The sequence below is a fragment of the Aythya ferina genome (genome assembly GCF_964211825.1).
Source record: "Aythya ferina genome assembly, chromosome: 4".
Lineage (NCBI taxonomy): Eukaryota > Metazoa > Chordata > Aves > Anseriformes > Anatidae > Aythya > Aythya ferina.
In genome coordinates this window covers 36,234,499-36,244,668 of record NC_140300.1, presented here as the reverse complement: position 1 = coordinate 36,244,668, position 10,170 = coordinate 36,234,499, and the positions used below count along the sequence as shown (strand labels likewise).

The 10,170-nt window shown below is 50.0% G+C and overlaps 1 protein-coding gene across 12 annotated transcripts in view; it reads right to left on the bottom strand.

Moving 5' to 3' along the window:
- JADE1 (jade family PHD finger 1) overlaps positions 1-10,170 on the bottom strand; it is a 147,063-nt gene that overhangs the window by 32,423 nt on the left and 104,470 nt on the right. For 3 of the 12 annotated variants that reach the window (XM_084519088.1, XM_084519084.1, XM_084519086.1), the window contains one exon: positions 528-605. In XM_084519088.1, the coding sequence (XP_084375214.1) occupies positions 528-579 (52 nt within the window). In that variant the 5' untranslated portion in view covers positions 580-605. Of the gene's footprint in view, positions 1-527; positions 606-747; positions 2,417-3,278; positions 6,458-8,542; positions 8,673-9,493; positions 9,607-9,629; positions 9,864-9,890; positions 9,935-10,170 lie in introns of those variants that run through there. The other 9 variants (XM_084519087.1, XM_084519083.1, XM_084519092.1 and 6 more) reach the window with 9 other exon arrangements.

The window sequence follows — 10,170 nt, the reverse complement described above, 5'->3', positions numbered from 1 at the left end:
TATTTCTCAATTCAAGTAAAATAATCTTCAAATAAAAATAAATAAATAAATAAATAAATAAATAATGGTTTTTACAGATCTGCAATAATTTCTGCTGAAGTCTGAAGCAATGTACCGTTCCATTACATAGAAGGGTCTGAGAACACCAGCGCAAAATTTAAAATCCTCACACAAACTTGTATGAAATACTGAGCTGAGGACAATGTTAGCAGATGTCTCCATCCAAGTTCTGTCCTTCTAATGATGAATTATGCTGCTTGCAACTGAAGATGTAAAGAGAGAAAAAGAAGACCAACTTCTCCTGTTTTATCTTATTAATTAACACTGTGAAGTCAATACAGTGGAGAGGGGATCCTGCACCTACCATCCACCTGTGCTCACAACAACAGAACTCAAAACTGGTTCTTCAAATACACATTTCCACTAGTCCAACCAATTCGCAAAGTGCCTCTATCACATAAAACACTGCATTAAAATGTGTTTTCAAACTCATAACCTACTGCACTCTACAACAAAGGAGCACTTACTGCCATTGTCGTCAGAATCCTCACTGCTGCTAGGAAGCCGACGTCGTTTCATGATCTCCACGGGAAACAGCAGGCAGCCTGCAAAGCAATGAGACAGCACTTAACCCAAGATAATAATACACAGTCATCAAGTTGTGTTTCTGATGGCACTCGAGGATTTACAGCACACAAAGGAAAACAAACAACTTTAAACAGCATCTGAAATACGAACAGTGAGTACCTCAAGGCTGCTTAATTAGGCAGTTATCATACAAACAGGTGAACAAAACTGGAGGGTGTCATGAAAATCCCACCAACACTTTCACCTTAAAACAAAAGCATATTTTGTTCTCAGAAGTCTTACAATCACTAAATATCTGCAGTAAATGAGCTTAACTATTCTACCCATTCTGACATTAGATTTGCAATACAATAACATTTTTACTGCTTCTGTAAATATTTACTTTGGCTAATATGCTTTTGGAACAATTTTATTCCTGTGTAAAGTGCCAGATTTACAAAATCAAAGATTAAAGTCTTCCATTTGCATTAAAAAAAAAAAAAGAAACATCAGCAGTAGCAAGCCAAGCTTTCCCAGATTAACTAGACATGCATCATCTATGCCCTAGAAGGCAGCACCTTTAATGTAAAACAGTTACTTCTTCCTGCAGGCACATTTCCACTGGCCTGCCTAAACACTTAACTGCTTTTCAGGAATCAGACCAACACTTGATTACACAGAAGCTCCTCCAAGCTGCCAGTGCTGATGAATTCTAGCAATATTGAGTTCAACTGCACACGAACCAGTGATGTAAAGGCAAAAAGTCCCTTATCTTTTTATTGGCTATTCACAGGGTGTTGCTATTTCTGCATAAAAATGCAGGAAAAAATAAGGTAGCTGTAAATAGCTAGTCAGCATTTATACATAAAAACGTACTGAAAAAAAAGTGTGAGTTGAAGAGCAGAAAAACCATCACAAGACAAGCGCAAAAAGGCACATCCACTCCAAGTTAAACTGACAAGGACTCTGGATAGCACATCAAACGTCCCCAGTCTTTGCCGACCACTTATCAATCATGCTATCAATAAGGCCTGGGTGTTCTGCTAGCAGCAAAGTCCTACTACGTGCCTTCAGCGTGCAGATTTGAAATCAAGTGCCAAAATACCTTTGCTTCTAGGTGGGTGCAGAAAATCTAACCTCCTCTTTTTCGTGTGAGCTGGGATTTCCCAGAAACCTTTCAGCAAAAATCTTTTCATTGACCCCTTCAGTAAGCTGTTAACTGCTTCTACTATGTTCAATGAGAGCATGACTCACGGTAGTAAACTTGACAAGAACGCTTTCAACTTTAAGAGTAATTCCCAAAGTGATAAGAAAAGCCTAATCAAAGTCTGACTCTATTTCCAAAAATGAAAATCTTCTCTTCAAAAAGCAATCCATGTAAAAATAAGCATCCTGGAGATGATAAAATGAACTTTCTGTCTCAAAGGAGAGCATAAGCAACTGAACCTGAGACTGTTTTTCACTTCCAGAGAACTCTAGTGTGTTTTAAGAGCCCGAGTATTGCAAGATTCCCTCCTTTCTGACATTATCCACACAAACTGGAGGAGGGAGAACGTCTCTCACACACACTGTCTTTCCAGAGTAGGATTTACTACGGCTGCCACTGACACATGTACCAGTTTTGGGCCGCAAACTTTGCTCGCTAAAGGTACACTGAACGGTTCATTTCACAAAGACCTGCTGTTGTCATTTCATGGAAGATCAGATATAATTTCTGATGCTGGAGAATAAGGAATCAGAAAAGGCCACCTCTCACAATGCAGAAAGAATTCTCTCTACGAGAACAGATTTGACGTGGACCGGGACTTTCTGTGCATGACAGACAGAAATGTTGCCAATTAAACACACACACACCACCAGCCCAGACCATCAAAATCACCTGAATACAGTTCTGGTATACATGTAAGTGTGCTAGTTCCAGAGACTTTTCCAGTTTCATGTGGTCACTTATAAAAGACAAAACGAAACAAAAAGAAAAGAAAAAAAAAAAAAAAAAAAACCTTCATATCCAAAACAGGCTAAGACAGAACTGAAAAACAGACCGGTAGCTGTTATAAGGCCAAAACCCAGGGGTAAGTACCTGTTCCTTAAGATACTTTTTCCAGTAGTTCACATTACTTTTCCCATAACCAAAATAAATATTAGTATTTGCTTTGTTCAGTACTGAAGAGCACACCCACTCAGTGTGAAAATACCTCCTAAAAACAAACTAAAGACAATACGGAAGAAAATAAAGAAAAATGAAGTTATTTCAGAAACACAGCTTGTATATTCCTGGTCAAAATCCTCACTTCTTGGTTCATTCCCACATGGTCTGAAAAGTATTACACACCCTAAAGCAAGATTACATCGCTTATATACACTGAGACACACTCATAAGCTTGAGATGAACAAGGAAATTTGAAATTCTGCCCTTCTGCATCTTTTCAGACAAGTGTATTTTGAGTCCACCTTCTCCTAACCATACTTCTGCAAATCCATAAAATAAAGGAAAGGCCAGAAGCCTCTCTTTTGCACCACGTATCTTAATAAATAAATAAATAAAATAATAAAACACTTCTTTTTTATTGTTGTTTAAAGGAGAGAATGGTATTGACCCCTGCCATTTGAAGCTCAGCTAGTCAGCCTCCCGCAGCTCCAGGAAGCAAGGGAAGCCAGAAGCGCAGCTACTTCCCCGAAGTACAGAACATCAGCTACAGCAGTTAACTTACCTGCCTGCTCTAGTCAGGTTGCTGAAGTTGGACACACCAAAAAGCCTGTCCCCTCAAAAATAACACTAACGGAACTACACGATCCAGTGGAGCTTATGTGATATTCTTTTACAGATGCACACGAACCAGGAGTTGTGATGCAGAGATCTCGTGTTCCCTTTGAACCTGAGTTTACAGGGAGATAAATCGCCAAGTGGCACTTGGCTGCTTGGAGCAAGCATCAAACCTCATACACCTAACCCCTTAAAAGTTTTGTTACTACAAGTGATAAGCAGCCTTTTTGACTTCTAAACTAATTTTAAAGCATTCCTTTTAAACAACACACACCAGATGTTCACACCTGAAGTTCAGACTGTATGTTAAAAAGGTAACACTGGAATAGCCCATACAAATTAAAGCCACACAGCCCGAAATGCTGCCGCTCGTAAGGGTACCACAGTGCCTCTGCCCCAAAGGCCACTGGTTTCTGTTAGTTAGCAGTGACCTCCGAGTCACACGAGGACTGCATTAAAAATAAACACGGATTACTGACGGTGGCGGCTAGGTGCAGACCTTCCCTGTTCAACCACACACACACTGCTTCTGCCAGCGTGTTGAGAAGTTACTGGGAATTCAAGCAACTTTTTTCTAACCTTGAAAAGAAGAACTATAGTAACTTATTCTTCACGGGACATCTGTAACTAAAACCAAGATCTTTTTATACTGAAAAAGGCAGAATGGGAAATCTGACAAACTTTTCAGTAAACTGCCAATTTCATTCCCTTTCCTTTCCTAATCTGGGACTTGTGTGCTACTTCTCTTTGAAATTCTCACCCTTGACAGTCATGAACCTGCTGGTGTTTTTCACCTGCCTATATTCTGACATACACTTAATATACTCTGGTGTAAATATAGTGCACCTGATTCACCTCTGATCTCAATAAAACATAATCTGAAGCAAAAGGTCAGCCACCTCCAACAGGTCAGAAGTAAAGGTGACTCCTCGGGGCTGACTGTAGCACACTGGGTTTAACAGCACAAACTGGCTATGATTGTTATGCGTGCAAGTGGAGAGAATTCACATTGTGAGCAGGATCACATAAAAAGGGTGAACCATTTAAGCCAAGCCTTAGACTCATTCCAATAAAAACTATGCAACGCAGCCTGTGACACTTGCAGGACAGGAAGGGACCACCCAGGCTATTGAGCTCAATTCCCCAAAATTGAACACAACTGCATAACTGCTGTTTAGCCCAGGAGTTTCCACCAAACATTCGCTCCATCCACACATGCCGCAGAACCGCTTCCCAAGCCCCTTCTCAAAACGAACACTTCTCTGAGGTGAGCATGCACCTCTGAGCGCTGCATCTTCCATCACTAACACGTCCGTCGCTGCTTCTCCCAAACCCCCACACCAGCACCAACAGGGCACGTGCCCACGCAGAGTCCACCTGCAGAGTAAGCTGCAATGCAGCTCAGCAGCCCTGCCCTAGCACAGGCTGCTGCACCACCCAAACCACACAGTCCCCAAGTTTTCAGTCACACACGTGAATTCCCAGTAACCCGGCAATTCCAGTGGGACGAGCAGAGTTGTTTCATTTAAATAAGCAGACGCTGACTGCCATTCCAAATAACAGAGAAGCCCTCAGATGGAGCCCTCAGGTAAGTATTTTTGCTCTGATTCTACCTCTTCCTCTAACAGAGGCACAAGGGAGAGCTCCCAGCACAGCTTGTGACAGCGCTCGCACAGGGCAAAATTTGGATCTGCCTAAGAGGCCAGTTCTAATACAGCTGAGAGCCTTACTAACTTCTGTGTAATGTTTCAGTTTCATCTCCTGGAAAGATCATTCTTTCTTCCCTTTAAAACCATCCTTCCAGAGACCAGGCAATTGAGCAGAGCAACACCCAGCACGCTAGCAGTTATTTCTACTGAGAACTCCGCTGTACTATTTATCCATTTACTGGGGGGGAAGTGGACTCTGGCAAATGCCAGCCTTCAAACACAGCTTTACAGAAACAGCTGCGATTCTGCTGTCTGTGTTACTACATCTCCAAGGGGGAACAGAGCATCTAAGAGCGCTTCACACCATCACACCACAGCAATAAATGATGCAGATGAGGCAGAGGCTGTGACTTTTTAGACACTGAGCACCCCTAGATGAGCCGGCACAGCAGGGCTGCACTGGTGAGGCTGGCACAGCTTGCAATGGGCTCTGCTGCACCGCCCCGGCAGCTGAAGGCACGATGCTCCCCAGAGACGTGGCACCAGTGGCTTTATCCATCCTTGTTCATCACACCAGCTCAGAGAGCCGAGCTCTGGGCTTTACCCATTGACTGGGTGAACACTTTGAGCATACAAAGCTAAGTCCAGAGTTATCTGGACTTAGAGGTGAAATTGCTACTCAGCTCATGTTTAAGACAAGATTACAATGCCTGAAATGCTTCCTCTGGCTACTGTATTTCAGAGAGAGCAATAAACCATTTTCAAGATGCCTGTAAAATGCTGCACAAATGAAATGAGTAGATGATAATCCAAAATCAATATCAGCCCACAAAGTAACATTTGGATTTACATACCCCTGTGGTGGTGAGCCACAAACATCTAACTCTACACAAATAACCAGGCGGACAGGCACTTCTGCCCACCTCCCAGCTCCCAGGCTGGGAGTGCAGCGGGTTAGAGTCAGTGGCATGACCCAGTGCAGCAATGCGTTACCAGCACGCACTCCTCATTTCCTACCTCAGCCAGAGATTGATTTAGAAGAACCAACAAGCAACAGAAGCTACGCTGGACGACAATACCAAAATCTTTCCATTTTTCCACCATCACTGAAGTATGGGGATTGCACACATACAAACAAAAGCTGAATCCTTTTCCCTAGCTTCCTGGGAAAAATCCAGACATTATCCCATATAAAATTGCAGATGCACATCCACACATATATACACCCATGTACTGCATATATATACATACACACACACACACACATTTGCATGCAAGACACCACAGAACTTTTTATGCTGCTACTGAGCAAGCATGGACAACACAGACTTCTGTCCCTCAGTTTGACCTCCAGTAGATATATGGTCAAAGAGAAAGATGCGAAGCGTGTCAAAGTCTTTGTCATGCCAGTAATGAAACAGAATCAGACTTTTTAAAATAACTATGTTTGAAAAAGTCTCCTTCTGCAGGTCGAAGATGTTATTCAGCACAATTCTTACCAGAGTATCTTTAAGGGCTGTATAAACATCCGGGTAGAAGGAGTTTGTAATTCAAACTCTGACAGACAATTAACTGTAGCCATGTTAATGGGTGTCACTATAATAAACTACACTGAACAGCTGCAGAGACAGAATGGGAAGAAAGCAGAATTATGACAGATGTACACCCTGAAGACAAACTGAAAAACTGGCTTTTCCTGCAAGTAACCCACTAACTGCAATGACACTAATTACCTCCAGTACACAAGAGATCACTTCAGAATGGTTATTGTACACAGGGAAGCATAACATGGCCTTAATCATATGGACAGTAGATGAAGACACTAGGTTTCTGCTACAGTTCTCTCCTAAATAGCTGGTTTATGGTAACACCTCAGTCTTCATCGACTGACACATGAGACAGGGAGAGAAAAAAACTCTTTCATCTATGCCTACAAGAAAAAAACAGAGCTACACCAAAAATAAGATACACTATTGAACTCCACCTACAACTTCTTAATTCCTTTTCAGCACCAATAAAAGCTTTGATAGCAACAGTTTGTAGTCACAAAGAAGAGTTCGTGTTCCCAACTTACATGAAATACTCCTGCACTATGTAGCACAGGTCATGGCACAAAAAGCCACAGACCTTACATTTAGAGACGAAGCCTCAAGCCTTGCAAAGCAAGAGAAGTACATTTTAAGGCCAGAAGTGTTCTCCACAAGGTCTATTTCTACTAATTTCAGCACACCTATTCAAAACATATCAAGGAAAGGCAGAAGCACAAGGTGGATGTGTTGGCGCAAGATGTTTCAAAGATGCACGTGCTCATTTAGGCACCTGTGCAAAGCCAGCTCATAACGTGACCTCAAGACGTGGCCAGGGGCAGCTTATTCCCAAACTTTGCTGGTGAATGTGACTACTGGAAGCCTTGAGAAGCAGGCTCTGTGGATGAATGCAACCCACCCCCCACCCACCAGTTTGTCTTTTCCACCTAGAAAAAGCTGGCAGCTTGGACAACTCCAGCTGAAAACAGCAGCGCCAAGAAGCAGGGCTAACCACAGGGAGAAAGCATTAGAGGAAACACTGCAAGTTTTTTTATTCTGTGAATTGGGAATGAAACCAGAGAAGCTAGAAGGGAAATCTGCAGCTGTGAGGGGAAAGGGGGGTTTATTATTATTATTTTATTTTAAACATATGTATTACACAGAGCTCAAACACAGGAGTGAATGGTATCTGCAGCCAGAGGGAAAATCCTACCACTAAAACGTACAACCCTCGCTGTTTCAACAATATCCCGCTGAGTGTGAGAAACCTCTCGAAATAGAAGCATAACAAGCGTATTTTGGCGTAACTCGGAGGAAGGCTTCAGCTTTGCAAGCGTGGGCAGCCTCTGATTCCCCCGGCAGACAGCGCCCGCTTCCAAAGGCGATTATTCCCCATCGCGGTACAACCTTCCTGTGAGGAGCAGCAAACGGGACTGCCGCGGTACAATTAAGATGTCTCCGGAACGCGTTGCTGAGCGGCAGCCCGGCCACCGGACGCTTGAGGGCTGCCGGGGCTGAGGACGGCGCCGGCCGCCAGGTCAACCCGCTCAGCCCGCGGGCACGCCGCGGGGCGCAGCTGCCCGGGGGCCGCCTCAGCGCGGGCCGCGCGCCGGCCGTTAACGGCCGCGCCCCGCGCTCCTCGCGCCACCGCCGGCTCCAGCGGGGAGAGGCGGCGGCGGCCCCGGGCTCCGCCTCCCGCCGGGGCAGCGGCCCCGCCCCCGCCGCCCGCTCCCATTCGCGACGGCCCGGCCGGGCCCCCCCCCTCCTCCTCCTCCTGCCGCCGCCGGCTCCCTCCGCCGCTCCTCCCCGCCGCCGGCCGCCACCAATCGGCTGGGCGCCGGCTGCAAATCAAACTTGGTGCCCCCGGCCCCGCGCCCTCTCCCCCGCAGTCCCGGCGCTGCCGAGCGCGGCCGAGGCGCCTTCCCCTCCTCCCCGCGGCGGGGGGGGCCGGGACGGCGGCACGGCGGCGGCTCGGGCTCCCTCTCCGTGCCCGTCTCTCCTCCCACTCCCAGACAGTTCTGGAAACTGTGTATCACCTCTTGTCACAGGGAGGCAGCCAGCAGGCGGTGCAAACAAACAAACACGCCGCGCCTCCGCCCTCCCCGAAATAACGACAGCCCCGCGACGGAGCGGCAGCGAACTGGCGGGCGCCGAGGGGCAGGGAAATAAAAAATAAGTAATAAATAAATAAATAAATAATAATTAAAAAAAAAAGAGAGAGAGAGCCCCGCGAGCATCCCCTGCGCAGGCAAGGCGCGGCTTTGTCTCCTCGGGGCGAGGGGAGCAAGCGCCGGGGCTGCCCCGCCAAGTTGGTGCGCTGCTGCCCGCCGCTGCCCGCCGCTGCCCGGCGGGACCCGCCCGGGCTGTCCGAGCCGCCCCCGGCATCCCGCGCACGTGGGCGCGTGCCCGGCGCCTGCACCTGCTGCCCGCTGCCCCGGCGGGGCTGGGACCCGCACGCGTGCGGCCACCTGCCACCTGCGCCCGCCGGGCGGCTCGCGCTGCGTTCCAGCCCCGCGGGGTTTCTGCGCTCCCGAGGCGCTTTCCCTCGCTTCGCCCGAGCGCAGCCCGGCAGCGCGGCCGGGGGGCAGCCCCGGCGCCGAGCCGCAGCCGCCTCGGGCCCCCGCGCTCGCTGCTGCGGGACGCGCGGGCGCCGCGCTGCCAGGCGCTGCCGGCGGCTCCCCCGCCCCTCGCCGGGCGCCGCTGCCATCCGCCCGCCGAGCGGCTCTGGCGCTCCCCGCCGCCCGCGGGGGGCCGCGCACGCCGGCGCCCCGAGGCTTCCCCCGGCGCCCCCGCAGCGCCGCCCGCCCCGCGGCCGGCGGCCCGGCAGCCCCCCTCCGGCCGCCCCCTCCCGGCTCGCAGCGCCCCGGCCCGGCACAAGTTGGTGGTGGGATAGCGGAGCCGCCGCTCGGCCGCCTCCCTCCCCTCGCCCCGCGCCGCGCCGCGCCGCGCCGAGCCGCGCGGCTCTTGGCGCCATGTTAATGACGTACTCGCTTATTTCCACTAGGCAGCGACCTTCGGCACCGAGCTGCTCTCCCGCCGCCTGCGGAGCGGCGAGGAAAAAGCCATCAAAGATGGCTGAGCCGGCGGCTCCCCCGGCTGGCGCGGGGCGGCGGGCACGGTTACCTGCTGGCGGCGGCGGCGGCGGCGGGGCGGCGGCGCTGAGGGCGGCTGGCGCGGCGCGGCCGGGCTCCCCCTGCGCGGAGGGCTCGGGGCCGCCTCATGAGTTCGGCGCGGCGCCGGCAGCGGGCGCGGAGAGCGGCTCCCGCGCCGCCCGGGCACACGCACACACACACACACACACACACACACACACACACACAGAGCCGGGCACACCGCGCACACACACACACACACACACACACACAGAGGCTCCCTCTGACTGACGTTTGTACTGGGTACGGAGGGAGGACTCCGCGCATCAAACTCGTTTCTGGGTCACTGCTGCCACAGGGGGGAGCTGCTTTAATCCCCTGCCAAAACGGGAAGGCGAGGGAGGGAAGGGGGAAGCCAGCGCCGCGCACCGCCGCCGGGGGGAGGCGGCCCCGGCCCCGGCCCCGGCCCCGGGGGAGCCGCCGTTAACTCTTGGCGGGCCTCGCCTCAGCGCCCCTGCCCCGGGAGAGCCGGCTCGGCTCGGCTCGGCTGGGCCCGGCTCCCGCACAGCCGG